Here is a 23,166-nt window from a genome sequence, read left to right as displayed (position 1 = left end):
AGTCTGTGATGTCCTTGGTCTGAAAAAGCCATTAAGTTGTGCATATAAAATTTCTGCGCATACAGTAATGCTGGTGATTAATCGCAGCAATGTTTTGCTTGGTTGGAGTAATCCAACATGTGGTGCCCAACCCCGCCCCTATCACATTACACACTATAAACGTGCTACTTTTCCCACCAAAGCACTCAGAGGGAGTCAGCCTCATTGACTGCAGACATGTGAGCATTTATTTTAAAACATTATTTATTGACAAAAGAAGGATCTGATCATTGCAAACTTCCACTTGAAGATTTAAAGTGACAAAAGGTGCTGCAATCTGCAGAGATCCAGGGATTTAAACCACTTGCAGGGAGCACCTTCCAGCCTGTCAATGGATCAGACCACAGGCAGCTGCATGCGCAATTCGCATTCCGGGGCTGCCGTCTGGGGCTGCATGAGAAATCCACATTCCGGGGCCGGGGTGCCCGGCCTGCACCATTACCCGTCTCCTTTCTCTTTCTACAAAAAATCCGACGCCGCCGCCGCCGCCGACTTCACCGGCAGCTACTCGGAATTCACCTCGCCCTGCCTGGTGTCGGCGGCGCACGGCTTTGCCGGGGAAGAGCGGCTGTACGTGGAGCACCACCCGCCGCGCTTCCCCCGCTCCGAGTGGCACATTCCGCCGCCGCCGCCACCGCCACCGCCTCCTCCGCCGACGGCGGCGAGGGAGCGACAAACCTCGTGCTTGTCCGCCGGCTCCGCCAATTTCGAAACGGGCGGCTCGGAGCCGGCGGCGTGCGGCGGTGGCACTGGGGATTGCACCGGCCACAGGGGCATCGCCGCCTCCGACACCGACAAGAAGGCCAGCAAAAGGAAACGCGACGTCTTAGGTGAGCGCAACATTAACACTCGGCAGAATGAAACATTTCAGATAAGTCCACTCCAATCCGAAATAAAATACAATATATTAAGTTGTGTGCTTTTCTAATTTAAAGTTGTTCCTGGGGGGGGGGGAAAGTTTGTTGCCAAAGTATTTCGCTTGCAATAAGTTCAGCGAAATGAAACATTCATATAAATAAACTCCAATCCGAAATAAAATACAATATATTAAGTTGTGTGCTTTTCTAATTTAAACCCCGGGTTGTTCCTGGGGGGGGGGGGGGGCGGGGGGGAAGTTTGTTGCCAAAGTATTTCGCTTGCAGCAAGTTCAGAGCTAATCGGTGAATGTATTTTAAAGGGGATGAAACTGCACTTGTTGCAATCCCGCAGTAACCAGAAAGTCAAAGTATCAAATTGAGTGTTTTTCTCCCCAAAACAAAACGATTAAAGTTATTTAGTTGCCACCTTTCTGGTTCTGACCTAAATCACAAGTGATGAGCACCGCACTAGGGAGAAACAAACTTTCAAAGCATTTGTTTCCTCACCTGTCCAAAAGTTACATTCTCAGCCTGTCATTGTACTAAACACGGAACAGGAAGAAAATAATCTGCCTGCAGAAGATTTAATAAAAATTAATTTCAGTGCAATTTCTCAATGCCCGCTAATGTGAAGTTTCGTTCAATAGTAGAAATATGAAATAGTACCAAAAAGTTATGCTCCAGATCTCATGCGGTTAGAGCAGTAATTGGTCCTCTGCAGGTACATTGACCTGACTGTACTACTTGAACCAGGCTAGTTCGTGCAAATGCAACGAATCTTGTTCTATTCAGTGGCCGGGATGAATAAAAAGCGCTGCTGACAGTGATACAACGGGACTGCCTGGCCCCGAATGAGGAGCAAAACTGGGGTTTGGTTCCAATTGCCTGAATCAGGAGGTTGCCAGTTCTACCAGAACTATATATATATATTCATGTCTTGTATTGTGTTGTCAAAACCCGTTCACCACTTTAGATAAAGTTCTGCATATAGGATGCGTGTAACACCTCAACTTTCTTTTGCAGTGGTAGGAATTATGTGAAACAAAAGTTGTAGATCTTCCTGGGAAGGACATCTCGATGTTTCTGATACTTTGTAGCACTTACAAAAAAACAGCAAAAAGAATCTTTGCCCAAACTGCAAAATTTTCATCAAATAAATACATGTATGGAAATATTTAACTGAACAGATGCCAAATAGTCAATTACAGGGTCAGTTCAGTTGGCTTAAATTACTCAAGCTTTGCTCTCAGTTTTTGACATCAATTGAACCCACTGATTAGGTTACAATCTTGTAACTCCCTCTGATGTATTCACCTTTCTATATATTTTCAGTTATTTCTAATCTTAATTAAATTAGTAGTAAAAATATGTGTAGATCTTTTTAGCATAATCCACATCAGTTCATAGACTATTCCGAAAACTTTAATACAATCTAATACAATATGTTTTGCATTATCATAGTCTAATTTGTGCTTTAAAGAGTGTCAGGTGCTAATGTGTAAAAGAACTTAAACCTAAAATTGAGAACAGAATGAATGTAGTAGTGCACTTATTTATGAAAAGTGATACTATAAAAGTAATTCTATAAGCACGGCAGTATTAAATGTGTTCATTTTACACTTCAGACATGTCCCAAATCTCAGTGGCGACCGCCACCTTTATACAAGCAGGTGTGTAATGTACAGTTTAATATATATAAAAGAACTTGCTTCGAATGAAGAAAGCAAATTAAATGCCATTTGAAACTACAGAAGGGCGTATGTGGGAATAATGTTGACAGCTCCTACAAATTTCATTTTATTTTCAAAATAAAAAGCCTGATGGACATTAAGTACTGAATCGGGGAGCAGGGTAAGTTAATAAGAACCATAACAAATAAAAGACATGTGAGTAGACAGCTTGCCATTGACAAACACCATGAAATTACATTGTGGCAATTGATCGGGCCCCACCGAATAGTATATTTATGACTTTAAATGAAAAATACTAAAAGGCTAGCACCACTGCAGGACTAAACACATCTCCAGTGCAGTATCTGTAAATCTTTTGATCCAAACATCATTTATGAAAATGTAAATGAACATCAACAAATGTAAAAAAAAAGTCTTACTGAATTGTCTGATTTGGAGAAGAGAGGATATTCCAAAATCTAAATGAGTGTAAACTTGATTCCATTTGAAGAAAAGTTGTAATGTCTTAAGAGACACACGGAGATGTTTTCTTGTTGTATCTTGCTTCTCGACTCATGCCCGCTTTTCTAGAACTTGCAAATTAGGTTTTTTGTTGTTGCTAATTTTAATGTTCTTTTGAAAAATTTATTTTTACAAAATTACTAACACCCACATTTGACAACTTTCACTTTGAGGGATTTTCTAAATGCAAGCAAGTTACTTTGTGAATATATTGCCCTAGATAATCTTTCATCATATGCAATAGTTTTATTTTTATATATAGTAGTTAGATTGTAAATAAGTTTAAGAAATATATTTGAATGAAGTGCTTTCATGAATGTCAAATAGGTTTTGGTGGTTGTAGTATTTCTGTGACTATTTATAGTTTTTAGGATGCATAGTTGGGTCTCCCGTGTAATTGCTCACAGTGAAAAATATTTTTTTTAAATCGGGACTCTGAAAATTGAGTTATTCCTCAAATGTGACTTAATTGTGTTTCCACGTATTTTATATTTTACCTTCTGCCGCCTTAGTTTTCTACTTTTCTTTCATTTTGATTCTCTATATTTCTCTCTCTCTGGCTTGCTATCTTAATCTGCTCTGGTTATATGTAACATTTTTTGAGTCTTTTGTTTGCTACTTTGGTTCATTTTGTTTTGTCCTCTTTTTTTTCAGATTCTGGTTTGGCCTACTTTAATCATCTACCTATAATATCCGATACAATTAGCCCAGAGCAGACCCATTCTGGCAAATCTTATCATTGATAACAATGATTACAATTTCCTTCATTAATCACAAATTGCTTCATTTTATTGTGATATTTTATGCTAGGGAACCATGAGGGCTTTACTGCAACATCGTAAAGATTTCACCAGCACAGTAGTTCCAGAAAAATCATAAATGCGTTTTAAAAAGAACTGGTGTACATTTTTGCTCAAGACACTGACAAGAGGAAATCTTAAAATATATTTAAAAGTAGTGAGCAGTGGACTTTTTCCGCCTTTGTTTACTAAGTATTTTGCTCTTGCGTTTTTCAGCATCGCATGTGACATGCGTTAGGAAAGTCGCCATAATAATGAAGAGCAGGGGTATATTTTGCTTTTTATTGCTCAGTCACGGGAAGAAGCTGTTCCTTTTACCATTAAACAAATAATTGTAGAACATGCATCCCCTCTCGTTGAACAAATGTCCCTTTGAACAAACCGGGTGCCTATTCAGTAATACATAACGTTATCCCACTGATACCCTGGTGTTTCTTCCATTTTGATACTGGAACAGTCCCTGAATTTGGTTGCTCCTGAATAACGTTTATGTATTTTGCATTTATACGTTATAAAATGCATACTGGACATAGAAACTTCCTGCAGTTGGCTGTGTATCATTGATACCCTTACGTGAATACTATCATAAATCAACTATATGGTGCACAACGGCAACCGCTATCATTGCAAAGATATAACTGAACACAAAATGAAACAAGGTGTATTGTAAAGAGTATATCACACCAACAAGGTGTCCATTAATTTTAGGGTCTAGTTATAAACAGCTTGAACTTGGCTCAAGGTTTATGACATCAATTAGTCCTATTGACTGGATAACACATGCCTAGCTAGTCTTGAGGCAATCAGTGCGATCTGCTTATTAACAATAAAAGGGTTTTATTTTTTTTTAAAGCAACATCTGGATAAAAGTGTTTCGACCTTATTCCAACTTTGATTGGACCTTAGTTAGGTGGAATGTTTGGAAAACTGGTAGTGTGGTTAGATTTGTCATATTTCAAAGTTAAGCATTATTACATATACTGTAGTAGGTACTCCTTTTATCCACTGATTACACTTCGAATCTGGTGCAGTCTTATTTCCAAAATTCAGATGCTTTATTAACCTTATTTTTTTTTAATCTTGAAAATTTGACGATGTTGGCGGATCACTCAAACTGGATCAACAACATTCTATGTTTCTGGAAAATTATGCAACATGCAATTGCACGCGTTCAAAAGCCACACAGCGCGAAACATTGCGCAGGTTATATTTGTTCCGGTTACTGCACAGTTCAGGTGTCTACAGAACCAATTGTAGTCTGTCTTTGGCACTGGATTACAACCAAATTCAGGAGCTGTTCCAGTCTCAAAAGTAAAGAATAACCAGGGTATCGGTGGGATCCACTAACCGGCAGAATTATAAGCACATCAATCAGCAAAGTATTTCTACAAAGTTAGTTGTAAACTCCATGAGTGTTATATTGTTTTCTGCTTATGACGGCACTATAATAAGCCTATTGAGTTTTGACTATGTCGTTTTATAGAGTTAAATATCTGTTCTCTCTATAGCTTTACTTCCACCTGGACATACTGTAGAAATTTTGTATATCGCAATTGTCGCAAGACATGAAAGTCAAAACTGTGAAAATTCTCAATTATGAGATGACTTAAAATAATAATCTCACTTCAGAATCCAGCTTAGATATTTTACATCGCACATGCCATAATGAGCTTTTCTACTAATTAACATCACACCTGTAAGCTAAAGCTTGTTTTTATTTAAAACACCCCATTAGCACTAAATTGTCTGGGAATATGATACTTGTATGAAGTCTCGCAGAATTGATCATTTTTCATTTATTTAAGGGTATGTGCTTAAATTCTGAAGACGTCTAGGGTTTTGGCAGTATAAAGTCTTAACTATGACTTTTTATTGCACTTGTTCTGACAACGACATGGTGATCCAGCAGGGAAGGTTATAATAAATCACAATCACCTTTTATTTATGGATCAATTCATTTGAGTCTTTCCTGACTGAGCACAACTGAGAAACCCTTTCTGCCAGCATTCATAGAGGAGCTGCTGATTGAGCAAAGGAAGTGCTATTGTTGCAGGCTGGCCCTTCAATACATCAACACTTTGTCTTCTTTGTTTCCTCAATTAAGTTTTTTTTTTAAAAACATGACTTTTTTTCATTAAGGTGAGAAACTTCAGGGCTGGGAAATGGAACATTTGCTCACTTTTGTACTGCACCCAGTGTCTGTATGAAGTACTCCCAAGTCAGATAGAATTACACAGAATTTACAACGCAGAAACCGTCCATTCCGCCCAACTGGTCTATGCTGGTGTTTAGACTCCACTGAAGCCTAAACAGACGATACTGTACAGACTGAACACTGAATAAAGCTGCTCCTAATTTGCGCCAATAATGGGATATATATTTCCTCTGTTTCCAAGTGAGCAGAGTATAAAGTGTGGTGTGCCCACTTCATATCGGTTCTGTTCTTTGTGCTAATATTTAATATATCCCGACGTGCTGGGTCATTGAATATATTTAAGGCGGAGATAGATTTTTGAATGATAAGGGAGTCAAGGGTTATGGGGAGAGGGCAGGGAAGTGGAGTTGACGCCGCGATCAGATCAGCCATGATCTTATTGAATGGCGGAGCAGGCTCGAGGAGCCAAATGGCGTGCTCCTGCTCCTATTTCTTATGTTCTTATGTTCACCCTTAATAAGAGCACAGTTATAGTACTGAGTGCAGTTTTGGACTCCACACTATAGGGAAGACATTGAGGCAATAGGAAAAAAACCAGCATGGCTTCACAAGGATGCTGCTTGGTATGAGAAAATACAAATACAAAGAAAGACTTGAAAATTCGTGCTGTTTTTGTTCGAACAGAGGGGATATTAGGGGTGATTTGAGGTGTTTAAAATTATGAAGGGATGGGACAGAGTATATAGAAACAGATTGTTTCCAGTGACCAAGGGGTCGAGATTGAGGTACAAGATTATATTTAAGAATTAGGACAGTGAGTTAGAGAAACTTTTTAAAAAATACAGTAAGTTGGGTGAGGCTGGAATGCACGACCAGAGTTTATGATTGAACTAATGACTATGGCAACATTTTAAGAATAGGTTCGGTAGGTGTTTGAAAAATTGGGAATAAAGGGAAATGGGAACAGAGTGGGCTCATGTGGAAGATAAACATCAACACACACTGGTTTGGCTGAATGGCTTGTTTCTGAATTGTAATTTCTATGTAAACACAGCTTCAGGGGAGAAGCCCCAACTGCACCAGTGTGAATTTTTCCAGTTCCAAATTGAGTCATCTGTGTATAATCTCTTAGTGATAATAATTTCATCTTAATTAATGCTGAAGACTGTATAATTTTATCCTTGGAAACCACAGCCTGCAAAAAGGGACTTCCAGCTTTCCAGTATCTGTTGAAATTAAACCTCTGTCCCAGAGATGGAAGAACGTTGTGCTAACCCACTGATACACCAATCCACAGGCAATGGTATTTCATTTTTACAGTTGAAAATGAAAATGCATTTTGCCCAGATGTATTCTTACAGAATCTGTTTGAGTGCTCCTGAAATTCCCTCTATTTTCTTTAAATTATACATTGAGTGGGTCAATAATCAGAGGTCATGGATTTAAAACCAATGGCAAAAGATCTAGAGGGGAGATGAGGAGAATTTTCTTTCATTCAGAGTTGCCGGGGTCTTGAACGCTCGACCTGAAAAGGTGGTGGAAGCTGATTCCAGACATAATTTAAAGCAGGAGTTGGACAGGTCCTTGAGCATGAGGGACTTGCAGGGTTACAGACACAAAGTGGTTGTGTGACTAAGCACGACTGCTGTTTCAAATAGTCATCTTAGACACAATGGGCAAATGGCTTCCTTTTATGCTGCAAGTTTCTATGATTCTCTGAAATGTGAATCACAAACTGTAGTGTTAGAAAGTTTGTGTATTGTGCAGTTAAGTTATTCTAATTGTTGCATTGTAATTATGTAAAAGTTGCATTTTACTCGTGTAGTTTGAAGGTTGCCTTTTGATGTCTTGGGAGTAAAATTAGCATTGGGCGATAGTACAAAATGGATGATAGCAAATCAGCAGTCCGTTTTACACCCACCCAATCTTCACTTTCATTAAAGTCAAAATCAAAAGAAAGTGGGGATGGGGGTAAAATAGGCCGTCGATTCCGTTTCACCCCTTTTGTGCTAACAACCGAGACTAATTTCAGACCTGCTATCTTTTGCAGTTGGAGTCATTCTTTATTGCTTTCGTTCCCCCTGTGCTAGTACTGCAGTAAGAATGTGAGCTCATGGGGCGCACTCATTGAACTGAAACATTGAGGAACGGTGAGGAGGGAACTTTAGGATCCACAGAACTGAGGCAGATTACAAACTATTTAAACATATGGAGCAAAGACGACACACGTCAGAGTAGGACATAGTTTTAAACTAATGTGAATGGCTGACAGTCACTCCCAGTGAGTAACTTGTTACACATTAACTTCTTGTAATCAAGCCTATGGTAAAAATGTCACAATCATGATATGTTGGGGAGTTTATTGACCGGCTAGAGTCCTGGAATAGCCAAGAATTTCCTGCTTTGAAAATTCCACTTAGAAAATGCCATGTTAGTCATCAGGACAGATGTACATCTGCTACATTGCAAATTTTTACTGCACACTATTTTTTCCTTTTATTTTCAAAGCGTGATTGATACATCATTACACAGAGATCTATTGGTAAAACATTGCTTTTTTTTCATAAACGTACTGAGTGCATCTGAAAGAGTGAAAAGCAGTTGAGGAAACAATGCACATTGTAGAAACCATCTTTCCTTCCACAGTCTTGGAATTGACTTGCCTTTGTTTTCGTATAAAAGTTTAACGTATTTACACCAAATTCTTCTCTCTGCTGTTTTAATGGAGACACTAACACATTTATTGGTCAACACTTATATTAGAATAACAGAGAGGGAATTGAACAGCACAGTCGATCAGTCACTTATCTTTTCCCTCTGGGACTTGGGTTCAAATCCAGCTGATCCTAATAGGATGAAAGAAGCATCTGTTTGCTGGCTGTAAGAGTCTTCTCTGAAATAGGTTTGGGCAGACTCTGTCCAGTTCCTAATACACGGGCCTACAACACAAAAGTTGGCACTAATTGGAAATGCCACTCAGAGAGACAACAGGGCGGCTTATGAGGAAAGATTGTCCCATTGGTGCAGAATAGTGTGTCGTTTGAAGTTGGGGTTGGGGGCTGAGATATGTTGTTGGCATAGAGAAGGGTTGGGGTAAAGTAGCGGGAGCTATACTCTGCATCTTTTTATTTCATTTGCTTCTGGTATATGGGCAATGATGCATTTATTGCCATCACCTAGTTGTTCTGAGAAGGTGGTGGGCCTCCTTCTTGAACAGCTGCAGTCCTTGTGCTGGTGATGCTCTCACAATGGTTTTTGGTGGTGCTGTACCTCACCGGGAAGTGCTTGATGCTGACATTCAATGGAACGTGTTCCATATCCAAGCACTAATAGCCCTCACTTTGATTAGCATAAAAATTAAAAACATAACCGAGAGGAATTGGATACGTATGCATGGTAACATCGCTGCTAGTAATCTCCAGACAAGTAAAACAACAGCCAGTGTAGCAGAATTATTTTTTGGTTATAGTGTGTGGGAGGAACAGGCCTGATGGACTGAATGGCTCTTTCGTGTTTGCTACTTGCTTTAGAATGTAAGATTACACTGCATTTAAATACTAAACATCCTGGAGGAAGTTGCACTTCTTACCTGCTGCCTGTATAACAATTTAAATGATACGAAGGCAGAAACCAGTGGAAAAAATCCTGTATATTTAATAAACTGAAAGATGAAATGAAAATTTCAGCACGGGGTAAAAAAATGTTTTCTGTCTGAATACGGTAACATTGACATAATTACTTCCATTTTACTGCAGTGAAATCGTTGTCCCTACAAAGATAAACTGCTGTAAGATGCTGTGGCAACTTCGCTTTACAAAAAAATGTAAGTCGTCAGAATCCTTAAAGTTTGAGTTTTTTTTAAAGTATGTTTTCCCCCCTGAGGCTATTTCTCGGTTCCATCGGCGCTCCTAATCCGTGCACCATCTGTAGTTGAGAGGGCAGGAGTCTGGCCTGCTTCCCTCTCAGCCAGTAATGTTTTGAGCAGGCCAATAATGAAGTGCATACCAGCAAAAAGATGCATCTGTCCAGTTCTCCTTGTTCCACTTCAAAGAAAGAAAGACTTGCATTTACATAGCGCCGTTCACAACCACCGGATGTCCCAGAGCACTTTAGAGCCAATGGAGTACTTTTGAAGTGACGTCACTGTTGTAATGTAGGAAATACGGCAGCCAATTTGCACACAGCAAGGTCCCTCAAACAGCAATTAAATAATGACCAGATAATCTGTTTTTGTTATGTTGATTTGAGGGATAAATATTGGCCAGGACACCGGGGATAACTCCGCTGCTCTTAATTTGAAATAGTGCCATGGGATCTTTTACGTCCACCTGAGAGCACAGACAGGGCCTCGGTTTAATGTCTCATCTGAAAGACGGCACCTCCGACATTGCAACACTCCCTCAGCACTGCACTGGAGTGTCAGCCTAGATTTATGTGCTCAAGTCTCTGGAGTGGGCCTTGAACCCACAACCTTTAACTCAGAGGTGGGAGTGCTGCCCACTGAGCCACAGCTGACTGTTTCAGGATGAAGCCTGGCTTTCACTCTGCACTGAGCTTGGCAAATCAATATTGTTGCAATCAGGGTTCCTCTAACCCTGCAATGAAATCTCTTGCGAGCATCAAAGGTGCATTTCCCCTTCAGCGAGTCAGTGATTCGGTTTATTGATGGTTCAGTGTGTTGGAGCCAATTTAGTTCTGTTTATATTTGTGGTGGGGAAATTCAACTTGGATTGTGGATTCAGAAAGGATTGATGGAGGAAATAGCATGATTCTTTTAAAAGCAGATGGCATTTGGAATTCTGTCATGGTTGAGGTAATTGCAATTAAGACAAATTACTTTGTCGCTACGTTTGACATTACATGTCTATTGTTTTTACACCTTCTGGACACATATGCCTTTCCTAATTGTTGCCATTCTTCCACAAACTCTGTACAATGTACTACTATGTGGTTTGCTCCTCATTGTCGACACTGGCTCATAGTTGCTACTCAAAAAAGCTATGCCTTAAAAGATGCACTGCTCCATAGATTTCAGTACAAGTTGGACCTCTCTGGTCCAGCACCCTCGGGACCTGACCGGTGCCGAAAGAGAGAGTTTTCTGAACCACGGGAGGTCACACCAAGCCTAGGCTTCCCGGTACCTGATGACAGCGCCCAAGCTCCTGAACGCCTCCGCCACTCTCTGGCTCAGGTTGCGCAACTCTGGCCTAGCGCTCTCCCTGCTGGTTTGGTGCTCTTTTTTTTTTGTTAAACCCTCCTCTCCCTCAGGCCCAGCGTTGGCACCTCAGTCAGCCGCCTGCCCTTCTCTTTCCTCGCCCGGCCCGCTTACCTCACGGAACACTGAGAGCCAGGAAGCGCGGTAAACGGGACGCCATCCACGCCGGGACTGATGCCGAACCACGGATGTTTCCGGATTAGAGAGTCCCGGACTGGAGAGGTACAACAAGTATTTAGAACCAAGCCGATTTATATATCTTCAGCTATTCAATTTGGAAATGGCTCCCTCAATGGGTTTATAAGCAAGTTTCACCTAGAAAGCAAGAGCTGGCATTTATATATTGCCTTTCACGATCTCGGGAGGCCCAGAAGCACTTTACAACCAATGAAGCATTTTTTAAAGTGTAGTCACCTGTTGCAATGTAGGAAATGCAGCAGCCAGTTTGCACACAGCAAGGCCCCGCAAACAGCCATGAGATAATGACCAAATAATCTTTTGTGATGTTCGTGGAGGACACCGGGGAGAATGCCCCTGCACTTCTTTAAGTAATGTCATGGGATCTCGTACGTCCTCCTACGAGGCCAGATGGGACCTCGTTTTAAAGATGGCACCTCTGGCAGTGCAGCACTCCCTCAGCAGTGCACTGGAGTGGCAGCCTAGATTTTGTGCTCAAGTCTCTGGAGTTGCACTTGAGCCCATAAACTTCTGAATCAGAGGTGAGAGTGCTACTACTGAGGCTAGGCTAACACCACCCAATTTGTTTCTGACCGTTACAGCTCAGAAAAGTCTCCGGTTTGGTTCCCGAACTGTGTTTAATGAGCGGATCTAAGTTGAGGCAGTGGGTGGGGGTGGGGATACAATAATTGGGCTCAGCACTCTTGGACTGGGGCAAGGGGAGAATCATCCAGCAACTGGTGATCCTGCTGAAAGGTGAATATGTGTAGACCTCAGATAAGGACAACAACAGTCTATAGTCAAATGGCCACTGAAGTGAGATACTACAGGGCTACTGGTGCCCATGGAACTGTATCCCACCATGATTCAGAAGGAAGAAAGTTAGGAAACAGAGACTGCCTTCGACCTTGTATTTCAGATGATGCAGGGATTGCTCTAGGATTAGGAAATCCGGGTAGGATTTTGTAGCTGGTAGAAAGAGTGAAATTATTTTTTTAAATGTATTGAGACAACAACTTGAAATGTTCCTCAGATCAGTTCTGTCTGAAGTATTTCAAAAAAGTAACTAGTTGACTGTGAAGTACTTTGGGATATCCTAAGTATATGGAGGCACCATATAAATGTAGGCTCTTTTTCTGTTTTTATCTTGCATATAATGAGAATGGCTTTGCTATTTTGTTTCAGTTGGTGCAGTCTGAACTTTTACACCACTGTCATTTTGTTACCATCTGCTCATTCACTGTAAATGGCACAAAGTGAATGCAAATCACCAAAACCACAGATGTTTACACCTCAGAGGGAGGTCATTCAGCCCATCATTGTGTGCTGGCTCTTTGCCAAAATAATCCATAAACTAGTCCCATGTTGTCATCAGCTGATTATAAGCAACAACAACAAGTATTTATTTAGCGCCTTTAATGTAGTGAAACGTCTCAAGGTGCTTCACAGGAGTATTATGAGACAAGAAATTTGACACCGAGCCCCATAAGGAGAAATTAGGGCAAGTGACGAAAAGCTTGGTCAAAGTTGTAGGTTTTAAGGAGTGCCTTGAAGGAGGAAAGAGAGGTAGAGAGGTTTAGGGATGGAGTTCCAGAGCTTCTGGGAAACAGAAGGCACAGCCACCAATGGTTGAGCGATTTATAATCGGAAATGTTCAAGAGGACAGAATTAGAGGAGCGCAGACATCTCGGGGGGTGGGAGGAGGGGGGGGTGGGAGGAGGAGGGGGGGGGGGTGGGAGGAGGAGGGGGGGGGGTCATTCAATATGGAGATCGTTGCTCGGTGACACAAGCACTGGCCATCAGCATTTGACATGACACTCAGTGCTAGGAAAAGCAAACTGTCCCAAAATAGGATAAGCTTTGTGGTATATATTGTAACTAATAATGGGAGCAATTTCAATCCCATTCGCTGGCTCCATTATTCAGAATAACCATTATAAATCTGCTTTTGCAGTGTCAGTTTGGCTCACTCAGAGTTAAAAGATCTCCGGCTCAAGCTCCACTCCAGGCTTTGAGCATATCATTTCGGTGCCGAGTGCTGCGTTGTTGGTGGTGCTGTCATTTTGGATGGGACGTTGAACCAACACCCCAGTCTGCCTGTAGAGGTGGACATAAATAAATCCATGGAACAATTCGAAGAAGAGCAAGGAGTTCTCCCCGTGTCCCCTCCAATAGTTACCCTTCAACTAACAAGACCCAAATGGTTTAACCTGCCAGTTATCGCATTGCTGTTTGTGGGATCGCACTGTGCACAAACTGGCTGCTGCGTTTGTCTATATGACTGCATGTCAAAAAGAAGTAATTGGCCACAAAGCACTTTGGGACAAGGATGTGAAAGGCGCTACATAAATGCATGTGCTTTCTTTCTTACGATGATGTCACTTGAGCCTGACAGTTGGATTACAACCTTATAATCACTCTCAACCAACAATTGTAAATAATAATTCTTGCATTGATTCAGCACTTTATCACATCACGATGTCTCAAAGCATTCCAGGCAAAGCATTGTTTCTGAAGTGACTGTTGTGTAAGCAAATGTGATAGCCATTCTGTGCCAGCAACATCCTACAAACAACAACGAGATGAGTGACTAATTAATCTATTTTTCGATAAGAGTAATTGAGGGAGAAATGTTGACCAGGACACCCTGAGGCCTCTCATTTTAACAGGATGGCCGCTCTGACAATGCGTCACTTCCTCGGTGTTACACTGGAGTGCCGACGTACATTCGGACCTAAAGCACTGATAAGGAGCTGAAACCCACAACCTCGTGAGCCCAGCTAAGACACAACCCATTATTCTCCATACACACCATAACTCAAGGAAACAGGGATATCGTTTGTAATCATATGCTGTTATAACTTGTTACAGAAACTCAAGATTCGAATTACAAGTCCGAGTCTAACAACAAGGCCAGGAAAGAAAGGACAGCGTTCACTAAAGAACAGATTCGAGAACTAGAGGCTGAATTTGCCCATCATAATTATCTGACCCGACTGAGGCGATACGAGATAGCAGTTAACCTGGACCTCACAGAAAGACAGGTAAATATTTTACTGCTTCCAGTATTGTTCCATCTGGTTAATAATTGCGGATGCATTTTACTTCATGTTTTTTTAATCTATCTTTGACTACTTTCTACATATTTAGATTCCCACCCCTCCATCATGCTCCATGCCCTCACACTGCTGCTGAAATCATTGTGTTACTGACTGCGGCAATACACGTGAAACTCGGGCACCAGTTTTCCCTCTGGCTGGGGAAGTAGCAAACCTCCACTTTCTGGCCCCAAGTTTCCACACGCGGCAAAACAGGCGCCCCGCTGAGCTGGGCGCCCGTTTTTCGCGGCGAAAACGGCGCCTGAAAAAAAACGCGGTATTCTCGAGCGCCTTGCAGCTCGATGTCTGCTTGGCGCGGCGCACAGGGGGCGGAGCCTACCACTCGCGCTGATTTTGTAAGTAGGAGGGGGCGGGTACAATTTGTGAGTTTTTTTGGTGCCGGCAACCGTGCGCGTGCGCGTTGGAGCGTTCGCGCACGCGCAGTGTGAAGTAAACATTAGCACTCGGCCATTTTAAAAAGTGCTGCAGAAAAAGTGAAAATTTGTTTATTGAACCCTTGCAAAGGCTTGTATTTTAATTTTCTTGATATTTCTGTGTGTGAGGGAGTGCATTCTGTAATTAAAGATAGACTGTGATAAACGGGACACATGCACTTGTTTGAGACTATTCAAATTCTTTGTAGCTTTTCAATTTTTAACATTTTTTAATAAAACCACATTGCCCTTCCATGATCAGCACTCAGGCTTCTTGCAGCTTTCTCCCCCTGCCGTCCGTCGGTCCCGACGGCAAACGGCTGCCTCAAGTTCTGAGGCTTCCTGCAGCCTTCTCCCTCCCTCCTCCTGCCGTCGGTCGGTCCCGATGGCAAACTGCTGCCTGAAAGGCCTGCCTGAAGCACTTTCACACAGGTAGGAACATGGTTTATTTAATCTTTTCTTTGCTTATAAATTTTTATTCGGGTTGGATTTATTTGTATAATATTTGTATAAGTATAACTAAGGATTTATTGTAGAATGTAATGACGTCCCTTCCCCCCCCTCTCCCTCCCCCCCCTCCCACCTCGTTCCCGACGCCTAATTTGTAACCTGCGCCTGATTTTTTAATGTGTAGACAAGGTTTTTTCAAGCCTACAAAAATCTTCACTTGCTCCATTCTAAGTTAGTTTGGAGTACGTTTTCACTGTGGAAACTTTCAAATCAGGCGTCAGTGGCCGGACACTCCCCCTTTTGAAAAAAAAAATTCTGTTCAAAAGTGAAACTGTTCTAACTGACTAGAACTGCAGAAAACTTAAATGTGGAGAATTCCGATTTCTAAGATACTCCGTTCTCCACCAGTTGCTCCTAAAAATCAGGAGCAAATCATGTGGAAACTTGGGGCCTCTATTTCTTTCTGGTGGTAAAGGTGACTGGGGTTGTGCCACCTATGGAACGATGGGCACAAGCCGGCATTCTACATTCCCTGACACAGCACATTGGAACCTGTTCGTGCTACGCTCACAAATTACATCTGGGTCAATTTTGTGTTGATCAAAGTGAGGAATGGAAGTGCTGGGGAGCAGAACACTGTGCTAGTGTGGCATTTCCTTACCTCACACCAGCCATGTCTGAGTAAGGCTGCCAATTGGTGTTGAATTATGAGCTCCATACTGCACGCCCATGTCCACAAAGACCTTGATCGAGACTGTCTTAATTCATGTTGTATAGAATCCTTATAGCCAAGAGCGAAAGGAGATTGGCGTCTTTTCAGTTCAGAGTCAAATTCAAATGCAAGTCCTTGAGCTGAAATGGTGTATTCTACACACTGAGCTATCATATCTCTCTCATACAGGCATGATGGGTATGAGAACCGCAAGCAATGTGGGAGTTTGACCCAGTAACCATGCGGTTGTCAAATGTTGTTATTTTTGGGCTTCATGTTGAGGATTTGCAATGGAAATTTTTCAAGTGCAAAACTGCATTCCTTGAAACAGCACCAGGGTTTGCCCAAGTATAACCTGAGAAGTACTGAAATTGGGAGTAGATTGAAGACAACTGTTTTGGTTTAAGAAAATGGGGAATTGAAAAAAACTTGTCCTCCATTTGTGCACAAGCGAGATGCTGATCACATGGATCGGCATGTTTACAATCCTGCTACACCTGGCACTTTGAAGAACTCTCCCCCCTGGAAAAGTTATGAGGAGACACTTGTGAAAGAGTGGGATTTTGTATTTTCCAATTTTCTCCTCATCCCGTCTGAAGGTGGTGTTGACTGTTGCTGGGTTACTGTTCTACAGGCACCAGTTTATCCATCTCCCATCACCCCCCCTGCCCCAGACCAGTATTTTACCCAACTGTCTATTCTTCATGTGTAAACCTAGACAATGAGAACCGGCAGACAATATAACTTGGAGTACAAACAGAAAATGCTGGAAATCTCAGTGGGCCAGGCAGCATCTGAGCAGAGAAGCAGAGTTAACGTTTCCGGTCAATGACAAAGAGTCAACGACCGGAAACGTTGACTCTGTTTTTCTCTCCACAGATGCTGCCTGACCCGCTGAGATTTCCAGCATTTTCTGTTTTTTTTAATTTCAGATTCCAGCATCCGCAGTAAATATAACGGTGGAGGCTGAGTTTATCTATCTTTGCTGCTCTCACACTCCATTGAGCAGCTGATTATGGCTCAGGCAGAGGCTTCAACACAAGACCCTCATCAGAGAACAGGGCAACGAGAGGGGCAAATACAAAGAATATCTCTCAGCGCGCCAGCAGTAAGAAATAAATGCACACAGAATGCCAAAAGAAATGCAAGACTATTTTTGTTTGAGGAAATAAAGTGATAGACATTTGTTTTTATTGAAAAGCAACATTTGTGGAGAACATTTGCATCCAAATATTCATTTGCCCCCAACAATACGCAGCAGCCAAAGTGCTAAAACAGCACAACCTGCCGTGCCTCACTTGAGTGGCATCTGGTTACAATTGATTCCTCCTAAAACAGGCTGTAATCTTCTGCCCATTTTAAGAGCAATTGCTATTTTATTTTAAACGCTGGTTGCGACTTGTAGTTAAATCGCTTGAATGGGAACAGCTCGGTATGGGTGAGTTACAACATACCACGATTGGAGAAAGGGAAAAAAAAACATGGATTTGGAGATCCAAATTCTTTTCTGTTACGGAGGCGGATTCTGAGAGTTAAAAGTTCTGTCCGCAATGTAGAAACCTGATGTAAAGGGGAATTGCTACTATTTTGATGAGTGAAAATAAAGGGAACAGTTACTCATCAGAGAAATCAAGAACAAAATATATTTTTTGACAGGGGGGAATGTTTTTGACTCATCGCATACAATTACTGGGAATAGCATTACTAAAGCCTGAGATACACTTTGGGATTTCTGCTACTCGCTTTTGCTCTTTAATGTCCAAGATTCACACTGAATCTTTTGGAAAGCTACACTTAAATATCCCTCATGAATCGCAAGCATTTAAAAAAAAATGTTCTCCAAGTTGTGAGTGAGTGGCAACAGTTGGGAACCTTCCAAAAGCAAGGGAGGCTTTCTGTAAGATTTCAGGGTAATAATTCTTCTTTGAAAGCACAGCAAAATAAAACAGAAGACAGGAAACATTTTGAAGAAGCCAGAAATTTAAACCTCACTTGCAATTTCTAAATTAGAAGCACGTGATCTGTTGGCAAAAATATGAACGTCTATTTGTTCTGAATAGCTGACAAATCCATACTTCTGTTGAATGAGCTGAAGCTGGAGAGTCGGAACAGTTTCCTGTTTACACTGGCTCTGTTTATTCCTGTAGGTGCGAATTCCTGTTATTTGAGCCTATTTTCCCCCCTCACTTTGCTCCATGCCTACAGTGCCACTTTTACTTGGCTGCTGGCTTGATTGTTTGCAAGCGCAACAACTTAAAAAGGTACTGCGCTAAACCTTTCCAACAGCAAGCTGGCTACGGGAAGCCTCAGCAGCAACACTTCCATCCGAATTCCATGTATTTCTGGTAAGTGAGTACAGTTTTGTGGAAAACTGGTTATTCATGGAATAGGAATTTGGTTGTATAAATGCGGTATTGTACAATCTACAGATTAATCACTGTACGAGCCCTTAAGTTGCTAGTTGTGGCATTTGTTGTTCCAGTGGTTTGTCGTCCCTGTATATTAACGGAGGTAAGAATTAACCCGTTAAATTCCGAATTGATTTGAAACTGCAGTTTGATGGTGATCATCTGTTTGGTGGAGTGTGTCCCCGTGGTTAAAAGGGTTAACACAACCAGCGAATCTGCATTTCTTTATTTAGTAATGCAGGAAGACACTGCTTTGGTTTTCAAAATATGAAGTAATATTTGAAATATTCCACGGATCTGTCATTAAATTGGAATGTAGTGCGTATTATCATTTTGTCCACACTCCTAAGCATGATGCTTACAAGCGTAACACCCCTGGCCCTGCCTCTTTTACAGGCAAATTGGCTGAAAATGTTTAGAATGGCACAGAAAAAGTATTGACTGAGTACATTTTTTAAATAAGGTTGCCCCAGTGTCACCAAGCAAAAGTGTCCCCTTTTTAGGAGGGGCACAACTAATAAAGAACTAAACCATAACAAAAAAGGAATCATAAACTTAAATAATATTATTATCAACAACAACAATTTATATTTATATAGCGCCCTTAACGTAGTAAAACGTCCCAAGGTGCTTCACAGGAGTATTATGAGATTTTAAAAATCGACACTGAGCCGCATAAGGAGAAATTAGCGCAGGTAACCAATAGCTTGGTCAAAGAGGTAGATTTTAAGGAGCACCTGAAAGGAGGAAAAAGAGGTGGAGAGGTTTAAACAGGGAATTCCAGAGCTCAGGCAAAGGCAACAGAAGGCACGGCCAGCAATGGTTGAACGATTATAATCAGGGATGCTCAAGAGGGCAGAATTAGAGGAGCGCAGACATCTCGGGGGGTGGGGGTGCTGGAGGGGATTACAGAGATAGGGAGGGGCGAGGCCATGGAGGAATTTGAAAACAAGGATGAGAATTTTGAAATCCAAGCGTTGCTTAACCGGGAGTACAAGTCAGCGAGCACAGGGGTGATGGGTAAGCGGGATTTGGTGTGAGTTACGGGCAGTCGAGTTTTGGATCACCTTTAGTTTACATAGAGTAGAATGTGAGAGGGCAGCCAGGAGTACGTTGGAATAGTCCAATCTAAAGGTAACAAAGGAATGGATGAGGGCTTCAGCAGTGGAAGAGCTGAGTCAAGGGTGGAGACAGGCCATGTTACGGAGGTAGAAATAGGTGGTCTTAGTTATGCTGCGGATATGTGGTCGAAAACTCATTTCAGGGTCAAATATGACACCAAGGTTGCGAGCAGTGTGGTTCAGCCTCAGGTGGAAGTTGGGGAGAGGGATAGAGTCAGTAGCTAGGGATCAGAGTTTGTGGTGGGGTCCAAAAACAATGGCTTGGGTCTTCCCAATATTCAATTGAAGAAAATTTTTGCTCATCCGGAACTGGATGTCGGACAAGCAGTCTGACAATTTAGAGACTGTGGTGGGGTCGAGAGAAGTGATAGTGAGGTAGAGCGTACATGTGGAAACTGACGCTGTGTTTTCTGATGATGTCGCCAAGGGGCAACATGTAGATGAGAAATAGGAGGGGACTAAAGATTGATCCTTGGGGGATACCAGAGGTAACGATGCGGAGGTGGGAAGAGAAGCTGTTGCAGGAGATTCTCTGGCTACGATTAGATAGGTAAGAATGGAACCAGGCGAGTGCAGTCCCATCCGTGTCCCATTGGTGTACACTACACAGTCTAGTGCTTGTGGTGCCCACCAGTCAGAAGAGGCCTCCAGTGTACTGGCTGACAACACGTGCTCCTTCTCCAGGGACACGTGGACATGAAAAAGACCACAAGCCAGAGCGACCCACGGGCCATGTCCAATCTTGACCTGTAGATGGGCCACCTTGGCCAGGCCCAGGAGCAGACACAGGAGGAGGTCCTTCGCTACACCCACACTCTCCCCCCGCCCCCCCCCCCCCTCCTCAATCCCTCTACATCGGTTGGCCAAAGATCAGGAGCGTGAGTATTTGAACCATGCAGAACAGGAAGGTGTCAAATTCGATCGTTGTTGCATTAGCTGTTGCCAGCAAGACCACCGGTAGAGGCACTACAATTGGCATGAGAACTCCTGGATTTGAGAGGGAGAGAAATCAGCCAGTGTCCCTACTTCTGATCCCTGTCTATTTACCCTCCGCTGGAAGTGAGCATATGTGGACATTGGTTGAGGGCTGATCATGTTTGACTGTGATGCTCTTAAGGTTGAACAGACGACTGACATTTACTGTCACGACGCACATATGAATTATGGCCAACAGAGTAACTACCGTAGCTTGACCAGCGCCTGTGGATCTGTGGCCCTGTGATAATTCATCCCTTCATGGAGGGGAGGTTCAAAAAATGGTGGGGAAAAAAAAGTCATTAAAATAAGACATTTTGAGAACATGGATCCTGATTGAATCTCTCTTTCATTGTGGCCATTATATTTTTTTGAACTTTATGGCAGTAACTTACTCGCCAATGGTTCAGCTTATAAATCAGATCAGATAGGGAGCAGTTACCTCATTGGTTGGCCAGTGTTTTGACCAGAGGAATTAGGCATGGAATTGATGAGTTGATATTTGGGAGGAGGGAGAGGGAGGACATATCAGCTGTAATTTCCTCCCTCCCAGAACCACGATAGGGTTCATCTAGTCCTCACCTTTCACCCCCAACAACCCCCACATTCAACGGATCATCCTCCGCCATTCCTGCCACCTCCAGCGTGATCCCACCACCAAACACGTCTTCCCCTCCCCTCCCCTTTCAGCATTGCGAAGGGACCACTTCCTCCGCGACACCCTGATCAACTCCTCAATCACCCCCAGCACCCCCTCTCCTTCCCATGGCACCTTCCCGTGCAAGTGCAGGAGATGCAACACCTGCCCTTTTCCCACCATCCAGGGCCCCAAATCCTCCTTCCAGCTGAAACAGGTGATTTACTTGTACTTCTTGCAATTTAGTATACTGTATTCACTGCTCACGATGCAGTCTCCTCTACATTGGAGAGACCAAACGCAGTTTGGATGACCGCTTTGCGCAACACCTGCGTTCAGTCCGCAAGTGTGACCCTGAGCTTCCAGTTGCCTGTCACTTTAATTCTCCACTGCAGTCTCACTATGATCTCTCCGCCCTCCGCCTCCTCCACTGTTCCAATGAAGCTCGATGCAAGCTCGAGGAACAACACCTCATCTTACAATTAGGCACTTTACAGCCTTCTGGACTCAACATCACGTTCAACAATTTCAGACCATAACCTCTGCTATTTTTTCAGGTGGCAGCTGTTGATAATTCTGCCATCCCCATGTGCAACATTTAATCTCTCCTGCCTTCTACCCTATCACATACTGTCCCTTTTCTTCTTTCCTCCCCTTCCTTTGCACCTGCTTAAAGCCTGTTACATCTCTAACTTTCCCAGTTCTGATGCAGGATCTCAGACCCGAAACGTTAACTCTGTTTCTCTCATCACGGATGCTGCCTGGCCTGCTGAGTATTTCCAGCATTTTCTGTTTTTGTTTTGGATTCCAGCGCCCTTACTATTTTGCTACTGGGCTGTAATTTCCTGTTCTTTATTCTTGTAGGTAAAGGTCTGGTTCCAGAACCGAAGAATGAAGTGGAAACGTGTCAAAGGTGGACAACCCATTTCGCCACAGAGTCAAGAACCAGATGATGTGGACTGCGTGACTCCTGACTCAAATCTCAGGAATGCAGATGGAAAGAGCCACATGGAGGGCTTATTGGACAATAAGGAAACAATGCAGGACAGTATTAGATAAATCCATTGGCCATGTCCGTTGGGTTCAGACTCTATAAAGTGCGCTTCAGTTGGGGGACATCACATATTTAATATCAGGTGTCAACTCGTTCAACCATGAATGAAAATTTGAACATTTCGAAACATCGACTTGGACTCATCCAGCCTTGAAGCCCAAATTAGGTGGTTGTTGACCATGAACATTTCATTTCTGTAATATACCAAAGAGGGATCAGAATCAGAACTGGAAATCTATTGTACCATTAATCATGTAATTTTTAAGAAAAATTAGCTTGCAGGTTTGTTGTATAAATAATGCAAAAGACATCGGTTCATGCCACAATAAATTAAATAACAACATATAGATTTATGGAGGTAAAGCCATGAGTGGATAGTTTGTCTGTAGTAGCAATTGTTCCAACATATATTAGGCGTATGTAAAATAAACTGATTCAGTAAAATGCAATATGTTAAATAATCATTTTATATCATTAAATCTTTGTCAAAATGATTTATAACACACATATTTCCAAGGGATTTATTTTTGGGTGGCATTTTTAAATTCATCAAGATGAGAGATGTCAAATCATGGTGTACAGTTGCTTTAATGTCTTTATATGAAGTTCCTACTTTAGCAAAGGCAGGAATTAATTTATGGGTTCATGTTTATTGTTTAAATGATGGAGAGAGGAATGTAACATCTCTCAATTAATTTAGAACTAATAAGAAAGATAGACTTGCATTTCTATAGCGCCTTTCAAGATCACCCGATGCCCCAAAGCGCTTTACAGCCAATGAAGTACTGAGAAGTGCAGTCACTGTTGTAATGTGGGAAACGCGACAGCCAATTTGCACACAA

The 23,166-nt window shown here is 42.2% G+C and overlaps 1 protein-coding gene across 1 annotated transcript; it reads left to right on the top strand.

Moving 5' to 3' along the window:
- The first annotated feature begins 204 nt into the window (after positions 1-204).
- On the top strand, positions 205-22,773 carry meox1 (mesenchyme homeobox 1). Its single transcript, XM_070864389.1, has 3 exons — positions 205-869; positions 14,307-14,479; positions 22,135-22,773. Exons 1-3 carry the CDS (start codon positions 371-373, stop codon positions 22,327-22,329), a joined length of 867 nt encoding a protein of 288 aa, XP_070720490.1. The 5' UTR covers positions 205-370; the 3' UTR covers positions 22,330-22,773.
- The last annotated feature ends 393 nt before the right edge of the window (positions 22,774-23,166 follow it).

Source organism: Pristiophorus japonicus, chromosome 21, assembly GCF_044704955.1.
Source record: "Pristiophorus japonicus isolate sPriJap1 chromosome 21, sPriJap1.hap1, whole genome shotgun sequence".
In the NCBI taxonomy this organism is placed as follows: domain Eukaryota; kingdom Metazoa; phylum Chordata; class Chondrichthyes; family Pristiophoridae; genus Pristiophorus; species Pristiophorus japonicus.
Note: the sequence above shows the minus strand (reverse complement) of the source record. Positions and strands in the feature narration are given on the sequence as shown.

What these genes read in the sequence shown, in the direction of transcription:
- meox1 (XM_070864389.1), top strand. Translation starts at nt 371, where the DNA reads ATGGATCAGACCACAGGCAGCTGCATGCGCAATTCGCATTCCGGGGCT. An exon ending in AAGGAAACGCGACGTCTTAG is followed by an intron (nt 870 to 14,306) that starts GTGAGCGCAACA and finishes AACTTGTTACAG; the next exon opens with AAACTCAAGATTCGAATTAC. An exon ending in TGGACCTCACAGAAAGACAG is followed by an intron (nt 14,480 to 22,134) that starts GTAAATATTTTA and finishes TTATTCTTGTAG; the next exon opens with GTAAAGGTCTGGTTCCAGAA.